The 17500-nt window shown below is 32.6% G+C and overlaps 2 protein-coding genes across 4 annotated transcripts in view; one reads left to right on the top strand and one right to left on the bottom strand.

Annotated features, from left to right (window-relative positions):
* The window catches only part of LOC124432192 (sodium-coupled monocarboxylate transporter 2-like), a 9288-nt gene extending 2820 nt beyond the window's left edge, over positions 1–6468 (bottom strand). The window contains exons 1-10 of one of the 2 annotated variants that reach the window (XM_046980882.1): positions 5758–6468; positions 4505–4664; positions 4235–4300; positions 4035–4154; positions 3659–3813; positions 3239–3379; positions 2171–2279; positions 1278–1387; positions 481–664; positions 267–353 (exon numbers count right to left, since the gene is read on the bottom strand). In XM_046980882.1, the coding sequence (XP_046836838.1) occupies positions 267–353; positions 481–664; positions 1278–1387; positions 2171–2279; positions 3239–3379; positions 3659–3813; positions 4035–4154; positions 4235–4300; positions 4505–4664; positions 5758–5951 (1326 nt within the window). In that variant the 5' untranslated portion in view covers positions 5952–6468. The remainder of the gene's footprint in view (positions 1–266; positions 354–480; positions 665–1277; positions 1388–2170; positions 2280–3238; positions 3380–3658; positions 3814–4034; positions 4155–4234; positions 4301–4504; positions 4665–5757) is intronic. The other variant, XM_046980883.1, reaches the window with a different exon arrangement.
* Positions 6469–14046: 7578 nt separating this feature from the next.
* LOC124432237 (metabotropic glutamate receptor 3-like) overlaps positions 14047–17500 on the top strand; it is a 20145-nt gene continuing 16691 nt past the window's right edge. The window contains exon 1 of one of the 2 annotated variants that reach the window (XM_046980974.1): positions 14047–14467. The gene's annotated coding sequence lies outside the window, so the exon portion shown is untranslated. The remainder of the gene's footprint in view (positions 14468–17500) is intronic. The other variant, XM_046980972.1, reaches the window with a different exon arrangement.

Raw genomic sequence — 17500 nt, 5'->3', positions numbered from 1 at the left:
AGAGAGAGAAAGAGAGAGATACTAATATAATTCGAGATCAATAATAAAAAAAAGATCATTTCGTTCAATCGTACATTAACATATTATATAGCTTTATACAATGCTTTCCGTTCATATTTTAACATCTTACAATACAAATTTATATGCGTAACAATTTTATCCATTGATCTATCGATCAATTCGATGTAATTATTCGATCGAGGAGTACGACGAACGACGATGACCGATGAACGATAATGAATAATTTTTAATTATGCCAGTCTTACCGCAGAATTAGCAAATGGGAAAAACATGCCGAGCGTGAATATGCCTAAAAGTGGACCAGCTGTTATACCGGATAAACTTTTACCAGCCTGAAAAATAAAATTATTAATTTTTATTCATAGGATATAAATTTCAATCGATTAAACGATCGTTCGATCGATTGATCGATCGATCAATCAAATTGTCTATTTAAGGTCGTCAATCGACAAATCTTACCTGAATCAAACTGCTCAGTTTTTCAACCAAGAAAACCAATCCAACGCAAATTATACCCATTAGGACTACTATCACTTTCATTATTCGACTAGCGCCAACATTTGATATCGGTCTTTTCAAACATGGCTTTATTATATCCTCGTAAATAACGCCGGACATTGAATTCAAACCGGTTGACATAGTGCTACGAATTTTAAATATTAATTAACTATATATAAAACACAACTATATATATATATATATATATATATATATATATATATATATATATATTTCATTAAAAAGAAATTTCTAATGAAATTCGTGGAATCATGAATTATTACGAATTTTTGTAAGGTCTATAGGAATAATGTGTATTATTATTAGGTTGGAAACTATGAAACGGGCGTTTTTGTTTAAATTTTTTTATCATTCAACACCCATTTCATAGTTTCCAACCTAATATATACGTGTGTGAATGAAAAGGGAAGAAGGTTGGGGGCCAGGGTAGAGGAGGAGGAAAAAGAGAAAGATTTCGTGGAAAGAATATTTTTGTTTTACTTTCTCCTCTTTCTTTTCTTTTTTTTTGTTTTCTTTTTTTGCTCTTTTTATTATTTTCTTCACAAACGCGTAATGTCTTTAACAGTGCAATTATCTCAGCTCAACTTCACGTAACTTTGCATGATCGTACGAGAAATTTGTTTAATTGTGTTAACCTTAAATTTTGTAATCCTGATGACAAGCGATATTGCTTGTTCTCTCTCTCTCTCTCTTTCTCTCTCTCTGTTTTTTTATTTTTTTTTTTCCATCGATCTTACCTGAGAGCAGCACTAAAAACTCCAGATACAAAGAGACCCGGTAAACCAGGTATCGATCGTGCTATCTCCATCACAAAATATGGCAACAATTGATCGGGTTTTCGTATTTTCTGAAACACGCAAAATATTATTATCAATTTCTAATTCTCCGATTACGTGTTAAAAATGATGATTGGGAAATTCTCGACAGATACTCGGACTCGTACGTTCAATTCGTTTCGACGATAATGAATAGAAATAAATCTTTTTGTCGATTTGTAACACAAATTTCGTCACTTTTTTCAAAATTATTCATCGTTTTATTTCAAGATATTATTTGCATGTGCCGCCGTTTGGGGGGGAAAAAATAATTCTTATAAATTCGTGTGAAAATAAATTGATCATATTGGACGAATAGATGGATTAGATGATAGTTAATTATTAGAGTCGAATATTATTGCATTGAGGATGTTTCATTTTTGTTTTGAGAGGGGAAACAAAAAAAAAGCTCACGATTAAGAAAGATTATATAACTTTAGGTATTATTGAATTATATAAATTTCTTTATCGAATATGCTTCGTTTTTTTTCTTCTTCTTCTTCTCCCTTTTTCTTTTTCTTTTTCTTTTGGTGTTTTCTATTCTTTTGATTTTTTCATTGTCCAATTGAAAATCATTTTCAACGAATGCAGGTCGTGATTACGACGGGAAAATTGAATTTTCCGTCCATTAGAATGAACGAACGACGTTAACGACGTTTTTAATAAGATTATACGGAACCGCGTGGAACGTAATTTTATTTTCAAAGAAGCACTTTAAAACGACAGGACAGTACGGCATCCTGCGGTTTGTCATGAGTATATAAGATCGAACGATAATGTTTGAAAAACATTAGTTTCCTAAATGTGATTCCTACCTTCGTTGTTACCGGATCGCATTCGTAGAAAGCAGCAAAAATAACGATGCCAGTGTAACAGCACAGGGAAACGATGGTAACTATACCGATGGCCATTATCATGATCGTTCTGTGGGGGGAAAAAAAAAAAAAAACAAAACAACAAACGAAAAAAAGATATCGATCAAATTTTTCAACACTTATTTTAATATTTTCAATGAAACGTATAACGTCTCGTATTTAATCCCAATTGTCTATAATTTGTAAATAATTTCAATTTTATGCCCTAAACTCAGTATAGACTTATGACAGCTCTCTCATTTCATTTATTAAGAATGAATGATTTTGACTTCAAAAAAAAAAAAAAAAAAAAAAAAAACAATTCTGTACATATTTTTTGAAGCCTCGGAAATAATAATCGACAGTCATTAAAAGGCGTTTTCAATTCTGTCATAAAAAAGAAAAAAGAAAAAAAAAAAAGAAATATTTACGAATCACGCAATACACAAATTGTTTGCACTGAGCACAAAGTTGATCTGCAGTGTATTACGATCTGTTAGATCATCGACGATCTATTAATGTTGGTATTTTCGGTAGAATAAAACAAAACAAAACAAAAAAAAAAAATAAATAAAAATAAAAAAAAGAAGAAAAAGAAAAGAAAAGAAAAATTATTCGATATAACTTTATCGTTAATTCATAATTCTCTACGTACGTAAATATCGAAAATCTCGAGATCATTTATCGACCAATCTCGTATCATCGATATCAAAAGCATAATATCGATATTTTACATATACGATTTCTTTTCGTTTCCTTCTTTTAGCTAGAAAAAATTTACGAGATATCAATTTATGATATTGTTGATAAAAACGTATATATATATATATATATATGTATAATATCGATCGTTCAATATTATTTTTTATTTTGGTGAGGAAAAAAAGGACGAAGAAGTGGAAGGATGATTATTTTTTTCTGGGAAAAAAATAAAGAAAAAAAAAAAAAAAAGAAAAAAAAGAAAGGAAAAAAAAAAACAAAGAAAAACAAAACTGACCAACCGTGAAAGATTATTCTGTTTGAACTTACATATTGGATTTTTTCAAGTTGGGCATAGCCAGACACCTCTGCACCATTGCTTGATTAACCGAACAAGTGGCCAGCCAATTTAGGTAATTACCAATAACGACGGTCCAAAAGGTGTGCCTAATAGTTGGATCCGGGTCCATGCTATACGTAATGGAAAGAAGAAGAAGAAGAAGCGACTATGGAAAAATCATTGCAGTATCGTAAATCGAACCTTATCTATTATTATTTTTTCGATAAATTCACTTTAAGATAATTAATGTTAATTTTTTAATAGATACATAATAAGAGCGAATTAATTGAAAATGAAGAAGGAACGATATAAATTATCGATCGATAAGCATCGATTATCATTTTCTCTCTATCATTTTTTCGTCCATTACTTTTTTCTTTTTTCTTTTTTCTTTTTTTTTCTTTTCTTACTTGAAGAATTCTATTCTTCCCGTTTCGACGTTCCTTCGCCAAACCTCATATACTCCGCCAACTTTGTTGGTACCCAATGCGGCAACAATGATCACGCTAACGAACATTACCATCATTTGAATGGTGTCGGTCCAAACGACGGCCTTGAGACCACCCTAAAAAAGAAAAGAAAAAAACAAAAATCAGTGAAAAAAAAAAAAAAACTTTACTCTATCCTTCTTCTTTTTCTTCCTCTTTTTTTTTTTCTCTCTCTCTCTCTCATTCTTCATCGAAACGATATCGTTCGATCATACGTACGATAATTCATCTATCAATCGTGAATTGATTCAAAGGAAACAAATCAATATTTCAATGATCAACTTTAATATTAAATTACCAACGTAGTGTAGAAAATGCAGACGATGCTGACCAATAGAGCTATCATGTGAAGATTTATGTCGGTTACTTGATTGAATGCTAGCGCCGGCACGTATATCACCAATGGTATGTAAAGTAGCTAGAAACAAGACGCAAAATGATTCTCTTATAAACGTTAACGATCAGGAAATGTTATTGAATAATATTAAAACTTCTTACCATTTTGATAATGAATATTATCGATCCCATTAGTCTTACCATACGATTGAATCTCAATTCTAAATACTGAAAGGAGAAAATTTATAATAATTTTAAGATTTCTATCGTATAATTAATTTCGTCGATCGTTCGTTTATACTTTTCTCCCTTTCTCTTGTTTTCTTTGAATTTTACGAAGAAAGAAAAAAAAAAAAGAAAAAGAAAAAAAAAAAAAAAAAGAAGAAAAAGAAAAAAAAGAAAAAAAAAAAAAAGAAAAAGAAGAAAACGTACCTCGTACGACGAGGTTATTTGAAGTCCATAAAAGACCGGCAAATAAACTATGGCCATGGTTAAGGAAACGAAGCAATCGGCAAAGACAATGCTCCAAAGTTGAGTACCGTAAACGTACATCTCCGCGGGTAATCCGAGCATCGAAATGCCGGAAATATAACTGAAAGAAATAAAAGAGGAAAGAAAGAAAGAAAGAAGGAAAGAAAGACAGAAAGAAACAAAAAAAGAAAAAAAAACAGAAAAAGAAAGAAAAGAAAATTTCTTCACGAGTAATTAATATAACTTAAGTATCCCGATGTCTTTAATGTCGTATTATCATGGTAAATAGATATCGTGCGTGTACGTTTGAAAAAGAACAAAAAAAAGAAAAAAAAAGAAAGAAAAATGAAAATGAAAATGAAAAAGAAGAAGAAGTCACGAGAAGTCAATCTTTCCTTATTCGAATGCAAGAGAGAGAGAGAGAGAGAGAGAGAGAGAGAGAGAGAGAGAGAGAGACCGTGCAAGGGTATTAATAATTACAATCTTAATGCTGTTCAACCTTGACAGTCAATTGAGACGAATGTCGTGCTATGCGCCCAAAACTTCCGGTTACTTGAAAGTCTTTCAAATGATTCCTTTTAATTTGTTACGAAACGAGTCCGAGGGTCAATAATAAACGTGAATCGTCCTAATTTTCTCTCTCTCTCTCTCTCTCTCTCTCTCTCTCTCTCTCTCTTTCTCTCATCGTCTTCTGTCCCTTTCTCCGAAATCTAATTATTTCGCGTATGAACATAATCAGGCTGTCAATTTGATCATGATTAAAAACTGTCGAAGATATTTAAAGCGTTTGATAATATAGGACGTAAATTGATTTATGATCAATGATATAAAGAAAATTCATCGAGATGCGTGGAGGATATAATTTTTTCTTTGTCTTCTTCCTATTTTTTTTATTTTTTTCCTTTTTTTCTTTTTTTTTTGTTTTATTTTTTAATCGAATCTACGAAACAACGAGAAACGACAATTTACAAAGTTTATCAGACAAATGCGAGACATGATGTCACATGTAATGTTATCACGAATATCAAAGAATACAATGATACGGAATATATTATTCTTTTGTAATATGAAAAGATTAAGGCGTAAAGAAAAAAAGGGAAAAAGAAGGAGGAAAAAGGGAAGTAATAATAAAAAAGAAAAAGAAAGAAAAAAAAAAAAAAAGAAAAAAGAAAAAGAAAAGGTAATAAATGGCATATATACTTATCGAATATTACCTTGCTATTAGAGACATGCTTATAGGAAATATAGACATGTTTTGACTTCCAACAAGATACTCTCGCACAGCATCCGGATTCTTTCGGGATCTATATGCCTGATAGATCCCAACTATCGCGGAAACACCTAACATCCCAATGAAAACGATGCAATCGACCATGTCAAACGTTCTTGGTTCCATCGAGCCGTCCATATCTTCCTTCGGTTGTTCTCCAAACGTTCTCCAATCATTCACGAAATATCTCGATCAATGAATTTCTCTCAGTATGATTTTTTTCTCTCTTTACATTAATCGTTCGTATTAGATACACCGTGTTTATATCCTTCTTTCCCTCTCTCTCTCTCTCTCTTTCTCTCCGTCTCTCTCTCTCTCTCTCACTCTCTCTCTTTCTTTCTTTTCGATATTTACGAAAAAAATTCGCAAAGACTTTTTTCCTTGCCTCTAAATGAGACAGATCAAGCCAGGGGATGATCTCCTTGTTTATAGTCTCCTTGTTTACTGTCTCCTGTCTCCTGTTTCTTGGGTTTTTACTCGGTTGAAAACGTCCGTGAGTCGACGAGAAGAGACAGACAGACGAAGAGAAAAGAGGCTGTACGACCAGGCGGTACGACGATTCGTGGAGGCAATTGAATAATTGCGGATTCTACCGTCGTTTCTATTCCATCTCCAACTTCCACCTCCACTTCCATCTCCATCACTATCACCACCACCACCACCACCACCACCACCACCACCATCATCATCATCATCGTCATCGTCATCGTCATCGTCATCACCACCACCACCAACACCACCACCACCACCACCACCACCACCACCACCACCACCACCACCTCCTCTTCTTCTTCCTCCTTCTCCTCCTTCTCTTCTTCTTCTTCCTCCTATCTCTTCCTCGTATTTATGCCCTCGTCCGAATCTCTTCTATCGCGTGTGCACCCGTGGGACGTTGTAGTAACTACACACTTACTCGCAACGTCCGCAATTGTTTCAAATTGTCCAACGTTGTGCCGTCCCTGATAGTTCTCATTTCGGACTACCGACATTTTCGACGTTCGATCGCACGATTGTTTCGTGCTTTGTAGGTTTTCCCACACGCATCCCTCCACCCTCCTATCCTTGGCCGGCCCATCTCGCAAAAAAAAGAATCCAAAAAAAAAAAAAAAGAAAGAAAGAAAGAGCGGAAGAAATGTCCCTCCTTTCGTCCTTCGCTCGAAATCTTTTTTTTTTCTTCTTCTTCTTTTTTTCTTTCCTTCCTTCCTTTTTCTTCCTCACTTCTATTAACATTTCCCCGGTTTTTTCTTCGTTTCTCTTTTTTTTTTTTTTTTTTTTTTGGATAATCGTGCGTTTTCAATTTGATCAGATTAAATTGAATCGAGCGTAAGATATTAATGCATAATGAAATATGCGTTATATTTATCATATCTATGTATAATACATACGTTGATTCGGTCAGCTCTACTACCGAGACCGAGTTGTCACTCATCATCATCCGGAAGAACAATCACCGGACTACTACTACTACTCATCTCGGTTTAGCATCGTTTTAAACTCCCAGAATAGATTTTGTCGTTGCTCTCTTATCTTTACAATGATATATATATATATATATATATATATATATATATATATATATATATATATCTGGTGGTGTACCATGAGCCAAATTCATTCTTCTTTGTCTTTCTTTTTTTTTTGTTTTATTTTTTTTTTTCTTTTTTTTCCATGTCTTCATCTCTCTCTCTCTCTCTCTCTCTCTCGGTGGATTTTGTTTGTTTGTTTGTTTGTTTGTTTGTTTTGTTTATCTTCTCCTATTCACCCCATTTTAATATCATCGTTCGTCGCACGAGATCGACAATAGCCGCTCCTTCTTTCTCTTTCTCTCTCTCTCTCTCTCTTTCTTTCTCTCTGTCATGTTAACAAATCCCGATTTTGAATAGTGGACCGACTTTCGGGGGTAAGAAGAAGAAAAAAGAAAAAAAAAGAAAAACAAAAAAGAAAGGAAAAAAATGGAGTACGACGTTTCTGTTCAGTTCTTATACGAGCTTAAACCCAACATTGATTACGAATTATGGAATTTTTCATTATTATCTCTGCCCGTCATTCATAGAATGAAAACGATTAACCAAAAAAAAAAGAAAAGAAAAAAAGAAAAAAAAATATCGTTGAAACGCGCGTGAAAGGTCATTTTTAATCGTTACGATTTGTTTCTTTTTTTTTTTTTTTTTATTATTATTTTTCCACAAATAACGCATCCACGCACTTTTGATCATTTTCATTAACAAACACAATCGTGTCTATGTATTATTAATTATTAATATCTTAGAACCGTTTAGTCTGGTTGCGAGTGGGTTTGGGAGATGATGAGGGGATTGGTTGCGAGGTGGCGGGGGAGGGGGATGAAGATAATTTTTTTCTGTTTTATCTTTTTTTTTTCTTTTTTGTTCTTTTTTCTTTCTTTCTCTCTTTCTTTCTTCCTCTCGTTCGATCGACGTTATTCTTGTTACCCTACGGCAAGGATAGAAGAGACGTCAAGGAAATTTAACGAAATTATTCTCGTCAGTTGTTTACGTCGTCCGATCTGTTAGCATTGTATCGTGTATCCATTGCTTTCTACCATCTACATACATACCATTTACTATGTTCATACAATTTATGTCGTTCGACTAGTCTCGGCTATGCTCGGTTCGATCCTCGCCTTGATTAAGTAGGGACATTACCACATTTTCCACATACATATATATGTATATATATATATATTGTATGTATATGTGTGTGTATAGGTATATGTATATATTATGTATATTGTACATATAATTAAATATATATATATATATCGTACGTATATGTATATGTATATATTATATATATTGTACATATAATTAAATATATATATGTGCGTGCTTGTGTGTGTGTGTGTGTGTGTGTGTGTGTATGCATAATAGCCTTTCATGGAAGCAGCTATTTCTGCGAAGGAACGAAACCTTATCTCTTTTAAATTCTTTTTCAATCGAATTAACTTGCAACCTGTTTTTTTCTTTCCTCCCCCACACCCCAGCCCGCCTCTCTCGCCCTCACAACAAAGGGATAAGTTAATTTCTTGAACGTAATAATTTTATTCCCATTGAATTTTTCGTTAGAACTTTGACCCGTGATCAAATGGAAAATATAGGATTTTGAAAATAGTAAGAAGTAGTGACGCTTTAAACGTTAATCTTAATGATCTTAAATACATTTAATGATAAAAGCATATTTGTAGATTAAAAAAGAGTTAGATCAATTTATCAGATTAATTTATAATTCGAATTTTTTTTAAGATAGTATATCATTAATTTTTTTGAATACGAAGAACGCGATAGTCAGAAACAAAAACGAAAGAAGAAAAATGAAAAAGATGAAGGAAAGAAAAAAAGAAAAAGAATTAAAAAAATAAAAGAAAATTTTCTCGAACGAATCCTCGGACGATTTTCTTTTTTAATCCTTTTCTTTCCTTTTCGTTTTTTTTCTTTTCCTTTTTTTTAGCTTCTCTCTCTCTCTCTCTCTCTCTCTCTCTCTCTCTCTCTCTCTCTCTCTCTGTCTGTCTTGTAAAGATGAAAACAGAAGGATAAAGGAGGAGCTCACTTCGAACTTGCACGAGATAAAAATAAATTGCATTTCCTTTTAACGTTGCATCGGCGAAACGTATTTCGATTGGGCAACAAAGGATTTCAATAGGATCGTAGTGACAACGAAAGTATCGAATGTTAGTGTTAGTGCGATATATCGAGCATCAACATCGTTCTCTTTCTTTCACTTTCTCTCTCTCTCTCTCTCTCTCTCTCTCTCTCTCTCTCTTTCTCTATCTATCTATTTCTCTATTTCTCGTAGTGCATCGTGTCACGAAGAATGCATTTAAAGCACAAAGAATAACTCAGTCTATCTAACTTACTTACTTACTTACTTACTTACTTACTTTACTATCTATCATTTGTCATTACGGATTTTCGATCGAATGCCATCGAAATGAATGAGGGCAAGGGTGAAGGTGCAAACGGGGGTCAAGAGAGGTCGATTAAAGCGTTCCAATCCAACGAGCAAAAACTGTTTTTTGGTAAATAGAAAAACGTCTCGTATCTCGACAAACTAAATATCATTTATATAATTAATCGATCGATCAATGTTCTTGATGTTACGACAGGAAAGAGTGTGAGAGAGAGTGAGAGAGAGAGAGAGAGAGAGAGAGAGAGAAAGAACATTTAAGTAAAGGAAAACACAAGAACAACAACAAAAACAAGTTTGTTTACGTTCTTTTTTTATTTTTTTATTTTGTTTTTAATTTTTTTTATTTTTCTTTTTTTTTTTTTTGTTTTTTTTTTTTTTTTTATGAAATTATAAACGTAAGTTATAAACGTAATTATAAACTCGTGATAACACTGATAATTCTCTCTCTTTCTTTCTCTTCGTTTTTCCCTTTAATATCTTCGATCGTTAATTAAGTAATGAATTATTAAAGATTTTATAATTCTTAATTGTTATTATTTATACGAACAATATCTTTCAATATCTTTTCATCAAATATTTGAAACAAACGAGCCAATATTAAATCTAATAAAATATCATTTACGTAAAATTCATATAATTCGAATAACGACCAATACAAATTATTATAATGTCGTTGTTTCATCGAATATATATATATATATATATATATATATATATATATATATCAATACAAATAATTCGTAATTATTTAAAACGAACGATCAGAATATATCTAACGAATAGATACGTTTCATCCTTACGGGACATTTAATCATGATAATCATTTATATTAATCGTTTAATTTTGATAATAAATATCGAGAATAATAATAATTCTTCGTACATGCAAATTAATTAATTAATTAATTTCTTTATTAATAAAAATATTGATTCGAATCGGTGATACTGAAAAATTCTGATTGAGTATTATTAACAAAAAAAAAAAAAAAAAAAAAAAAAAAAAGAAGAAGAAGAAGAAAAAGAAAAACGGTCTTGCTACATTTCCAATTAATTCTTCATATCATCGGATACTTCCTCGTTGTCGTCGAATAATAACACGACACACGCTATAGTTAAATTGACATGCTTTCAAGTATGGTAACGTAATACCTATCTACTTACTTACCTACTTGTTCGAGCTAGATCAACGGGAAATCTATCCGTCCTGTCTATTTCGTTTCGCGCTTCAACATCGTCCGTATCTCTCCTTGTATCACTATTCACGGTGAGTGTAAAATGATCATCGCAGTCGAATTGACTGTTCCAATGATAGAGGACTAACGTAGATAGACGGAGATAGACAGACAGGCACACACAGAGAAAGAAAGATAGAGAGAGAGAGAGAGAGAGAGAGAGAGAGAGAAAGAGAGGGGGGGACAAACAGATAGAGGATGAGAGAAGATGAGAGAAGATGAGAGAGAAAGAGAGAGAGAGAGAGAGAGTAAGAATGAAAGAGAATGAATTGAAAAGAGAGGGACGATTTGCTATCGCATTAAATTATCTTGACATCCGAGTATCTACACCCTGCAAACCGCTATTGATCCAACAGTGTAGGCGTGTAGTCCTCTCTGGTGGTACAGGGTGCACTACTCTGTTAGGTGTGAATGGGGTGAACGGGGAGTAAAAGAGAGAGAGAGAGAGAGAGTGAAAGAGCGAGAGAGAGAGAGAGAGAGAGAGAGAAAGACAGAAAGATAAATCTTCATTTACTCTCATGGTATACACGACGCATATATAAGCTTATCCAACTTGAACGACTTGTTCTTCTTACGGGTCACGGCCGTTCGAGGATTCGAACGACAGTAGGGCAGGGGAGAGGTGGGGGTGTGGGAAGGGAGGTAGGGATAAAGCAGGAAAAGAGAAAAAATATAAAAAGAGCACGTGCCTGGCAATGGCTCTCCCTTTTTCTTTTCTTTCTTTTTTTTTTTTTTTGTTTTTCTCTCTCTCTCTCTCTCACTCTCGATCTTTTCCTTCGTCTTCTTTCCCTCTATTTTGTTTTTCTCACTTTTTCTCTTGTTTTCGTTTCACGCTCGATCGAATTCCGTAATCATCGACGATCACCACTAAAGATCATAACCTTTCTCAATCCTCTTTTCTCCCCCCTCCCCACCCCTCCCCATCCCCTCCCCACCCCGCCACTTCTTTCTTTTCGATCCTAACCCTAACCTACTCTTCCCACGACCTTTTTTATTCCCTCATTCTCAACATCCAATCTCTCTCCACTCCTCTTCCCTTTTTACAACCTTGTCCCAGCCCTTCTCCTATGGAGGATTTCGTGGATTCTCGAATTGTACCTTTAAATTGGGGATGTCGTTTATTCACGACACGGAAAAGAACAATTCTTTTGTCGATCGGTTTTTCGATAGTCCGTTCATGAGATAAAGGGTAAAAGGAAGAAATTGATAGAGTAGGGGCGGATGGCGGGGAGGGATAGGGAGGTCAGACGGCCTTAGAGAGTTTATAGGGCGGAGCAGGTTGGATGGAAAAGGGATGGATATATCTAAGGTTTTTCGTATCTATGCTCCGTTCTTATTCGCTTATCGAGGGATAGGGGTTTAATCATGGATCTTCAAGGGTGTTCTCCTTCGTTCGGAACAGATTAATACGATTGCCTTGATCGTATCTTTCCAATTTACCATCATCCACGTTTAAGATCCTGAGATCGATCGTAAAACGTTATAAAGGGGATAGATTATAACAACCAATTACAATTAGGTAATTTTGGGAAAACAGGAGATATGGATAATTATATCTTAGGAATAGAAGGAGGATTCTTTTATCCGATAATAATGATCAATAGATAGCTAAGTGATCTTGGTCAATAAGTGTACATATTGTCAATAATAAACGTTTTATTTTTATTTTCTTTTTTCTTTTTTTCTTCCTTTTTTTTTTTTTTTTTTTTACTGAACCTTGATTTAAGAGAAGTAAAAAAAGTAAAAAAAAAAAAAAAAGAAAACAAAGAAAAAAGAAAAGAGCGATAATAAACATACTTTTCCTCGTGTCCATCTGACGTTAATCGTTATTAAAATATATTTGGCAAAATGTAGTATTGATGTGTATCTTACGAAGCGATATATTAGAGGATTAGATGTAATTGATTGTAAAATAAAAAGGATATATATATACTTTTTTTTTTTTTTTTTTTTTTTTATATTTGTTTGTTAGTCCAATGTTAATACCGGAAAGATTTATTTTCAGTCAGTTCGATAAAATCTCAATCGGTGGAATGTTAGTAGTAGATAGAATCGATAACCTATTCGCCGATTAAAAGGTAATAAAGAGGACAACGATGGAGATCAAAGGATCGGTGACTTTACACCGTAGATACGAACAGGAATCCATCCTACGTATCCCTACAATGTACATATGTGTACATACACCCACATGTTAGAACGTATCAACAAAACAATAGCTTCGAGCCGTGCAAACTCAAGTAAACTGAATCAAAATATCATCATCATGGTTGAACGGGATAAAGGATAGTAGAGAGCTTGGTGATAGGGGATGATAGGGGATTGGCAGTGTCTAAGGAATATATCATCGTCCATTCGTATAGAAATTTTCATGGGGTTTTCCATGTCCGATGGAAATATTCTCGTGTCTGTTGTGAGTATATAATGTGGAAAAGGAAAAAAAAAAAAAGAAAAAAAAAAGAAAGAAAGAGAAAAAGGACGAAAACGAAACGAAACGAAAAAAAGGAAAAAAAGGGAAAGAAAAAATAATAGAAAAAAAAGAAAAGAATCGAAAAGAAAAAAAGAGAAAAATAAGATGAAGATGATATAGGGAAGTATATAAAATGCGAACGAGCAACAAACGTTTCGTGATAGTTTACCTCCTTCCGTTCTTCTCTTACATATGTGTGCGATATACATACATACATATATGTATATATGTACTTGTATAGGTATATAGTCGTAACGCGCGAGCGCGGCCTCCCAACCTTCACACGCGCGCTATAATATATATATATATATATATATATATATATATATAATATATATATATATCTAGAGAGAGAGAAAGAGAGAGAGAGGGAGAGAAGAGAGTGAGGTCAGAGACAAGCGTCGCGTCGTCGCTCGCAGTGATCGTCGCGACGCCGTATAGACGGCAACACGTTCTACCTCCGTGAGATCTCACTGTTTCTCCTTTTCTCTTTATCTATCTATCTATCCATCTATCCATCTATCCATCCATTCATCCATCCATCCATCCATTTATCCATCCATCTAATTATTTATCTGCCGTTCCGTTTTTTTTCTCTCTTCTTTTTTTTTTTTTTTTTTTTTTTTTTTTTTTTTTTTTTTTTTTGTTATCTTTAATCATCTCTTCCCAATTCGCTATTATTCGATTATTTTGTCGTTTAAACGTTAAGAATTAAATATTTTTAATTGAAAAAAAAAAAAAAAAACAAAAAAGGGAACAGTCAGTTGTGATCGAATTATTTTCGTAGGAATTTCGATCGTTTCTCTTATTTCTTTCTTCTTTTTCTTTTCTTCCTTTTTCTTTTTTTTTTTCCTTTTTCTTCATACTTTCTCGCACGATATATTACAATTTCGTTTCTTAATCTATCTGTTCTTCATTGAGAATGAAATCTTTTGAAAATAAGTGAAACGATGCTGGACACCTGATCTCGTTCGATATTATTGCGAACGCGAGAAGAATCTTCTGAATGTGAACTGTGGATCAAATTGGGTAAATCTTTTTATCCTCTCTTTCTTCTCATTCTTCTTCTTCCTTTATTATTTATTATTTATTTATTTATTTATTATTATTATTATTATTTTCTTTTTTACAAGATTAAATAGATTTTCTCGAAATAAGACGTACAATTTACGCGAGACACGTGACTTTTCTATGTTCAAACATTATTCGACTCCATTTCTCTTTCTTTTCTTTTTTTTTCTCTTTCTCTCTCTCTCTCTCTCTCTCTCTCTCTCTTTTTTTTTTCTTTCTATTTCTCTCTTGATCGTATTTTATGATAAGAGTTTCCTTAAAGGCTTTTTAAAAAAGGATGTTGGAAATTAAAGTACATCGAATAAATCCTTTCATTGTATAACGTAGAACGTGAGAAATAAAATATAATCGTTTCGTATTAAAATATAGCAATCGTTGTTATATGGACAAAATTTACACACACACACACACACATATCCATGCATATATATATATATATAAATTCATGTAGAAATTCATGATAATGGTTTCAATGTCGGTCAATATTGTTCTAACGTTGGACCAATATCTGACCAACTGTTCGGCTTATTGTTTCGAATAGAGAATCGAAATTAGACCGGTTTGGTGAAAATTAATGATGGATAAGTCGGACGTTCTAATTATTTATCGATCGAAGAGAAATCATTTGTTAGAAATACGTACGTACATACGCGTTATTATTCTTATTATAATGATAATTTTACTAATTGAATAATTATTATTTATTAATATATAATGGTTAATTATATTACTTCGTTCTAATTAATAATAGAATGATTATATCCGTACAATTTATTATAAATTTCATATTTATTATCATTATTATTATTATTATTATTATTATTATTATTATTATTATTTATTATAAATTTTTAATGATGAAAAAAGAATGAAAATTTTGTTAGAATATATATATATATATATATGTGTGTGTGTGTGTGTGTGTGTGTGTGTGTGTGTGTGTGTGTATGTATGTGTGTGTGGCTGTATGCATTAATGTAAGAAGATCGAGAGAGAGAGAGAGAGAGAGAGAGTGTGAGAGGGAGAAAAGGAGAAAGAAAGAGAGAAAACCACTCACTTCGTTCAATGAAAAGCAACGATTATGTTAAGAAGGAAGAAACGAAAAGCAAAGAGGAAGGTTTTATGGTACATTCAAGAAAAGCTCTTTCCATCTTGAAAAAAAAGAAATCGTTACTGACAAACTTTTTTAAATGGACGGAAGGAAAATGCGCATAACTTTATTCAACGGAATGGGGTTTGGTAAGACTCGATAAAAATGAAAAGAGATAATAATGTAAGAAAATAAAGCGTATCTTTCTTTTTTTTTTTTTTTTGTTGTTTTGCTAATAAAAAGAGAGAGAGAGAGAGAGAGAGAGAGAGAGAGAGAGAAAATATCGAATTAACATCCAACTCGAGAATCGAGTTACGATTGGGAGAATATTATTGTAATACATTGTTATTAAACAAAACATGAAACTTATGAAGGATCGAAATAACATGAACGAAAATTAATCTCGAATCAATCAGTATTCTCGTGCATATATATATATATATATATATCAATCCTTTAATCTCGTTAAACACGATCGTCCGATTTATTTCAAATTGAAAATGAGATGAGAGAGAGAGAGAGAGAGAGAGAGAGAGAGAGAGAGAGAGAGAGAATGAAAAAGAAAAAAAAAGGGGAAAGAAAGAGAAGAAAGAAGAGAAAAGAAACGGATGAGGAAAAACAATGATTTAAGAAAATTAATAAAAAGGGATGTATGTATGGCGTGTAATCGTAAAAAAAAAAAAAAAAAAAAGAAAAAAGAAAAGAAAAAGAAGAAAAAAGTTAATCGTAAAAGTGATCGTAAATACTTGAGATAATTTTGTTCACGATTTCCTTTTTATTACGGCATTATAATCGTTTTTTTTTTTTCATTTTATTCGTACTATTTCGTCTTTATTCTGAAATTTTCCTCTTTCTCAATCTCTCTCCCTTTCTCCCTCTCGCGAAACATTCGAGAAAACGACTCGAACGGACTTTAATTACCGTCGAATCGTTTCTCCATTTCTATTTTCATCGTCTTTCTCTCGTCATATCGAAATTCCTTTGGTACGATGGAACACGCCCGGAATAATTTTCTCTCTCTCTCTCTCTCTCTCTCTCTTTCTCTCTTTCTGTGTGTATGTCTGTGTGTGTGTGTGTGTGTGTCCCTCTTGATCGACGAAAATGTCTGACGAGGAATAAAAGGCAAATATTTGTTGAAAATCGTAAAAATATAAAATCATTCTCTTCGGTCTTTCTTAATTCTCAATTGCGATGATTCGAGATCAATGAAAGGAAAAAAATATTAACAAAATATATATATATGTATAGTGTATATAGTGTGAATCGATGCAAAAGCTAAAGGGAAGAAAGAAAGAAGATAAAAAAAAAAAAAAAAAGAAGGAAGAAAGAACGAGAAAGTATTAGGGGGACCGGAAAGTAATGTCTCTTTCTTAAATTAAACTCAAACGAATAAATTTTTAACAAGTTTTTATTTTTAATCAGAATCAAATATTGACATGCATAGAAACGACATTACTTTTCGGTCCCACTAATATATTGAATCGTATGAATGTTTAATTTTTATTTTTTAAACGCTTTGTTATTTAAAGAAATCGATTCTTCATTATACGTAATATGTAATGTATTCATCAATTACATATATATATATATATATATATATATATATATATATATTTATATGTATATATTTATATGTATATATTTATACGTATATATCTGTCGGATTTACAGACGCAACGGTGCGCTCCCATTTCTCTTGGCTTTTATATTTTTTTTATTTTTTCCTTTTCCCCATTTTCTTTTATTATTTAAATCGTCACAACAGACAGATAGAGATAGAGAGAGAGAGAGAGAGAGAGAGAGAGAGAGAGAGAGAGAGAGAGAGATGCAGAGATAGATAGATAGACAGAGAATGAGAGAGAGAGAGAAAATAAGAGAATAAGAGAATAAGAGAGTAAGAT

Source organism: Vespa crabro, chromosome 24 (assembly GCF_910589235.1).
Source record: "Vespa crabro chromosome 24, iyVesCrab1.2, whole genome shotgun sequence".
Lineage (NCBI taxonomy): Eukaryota > Metazoa > Arthropoda > Insecta > Hymenoptera > Vespidae > Vespa > Vespa crabro.
Note: the sequence above shows the minus strand (reverse complement) of the source record. Positions and strands in the feature narration are given on the sequence as shown.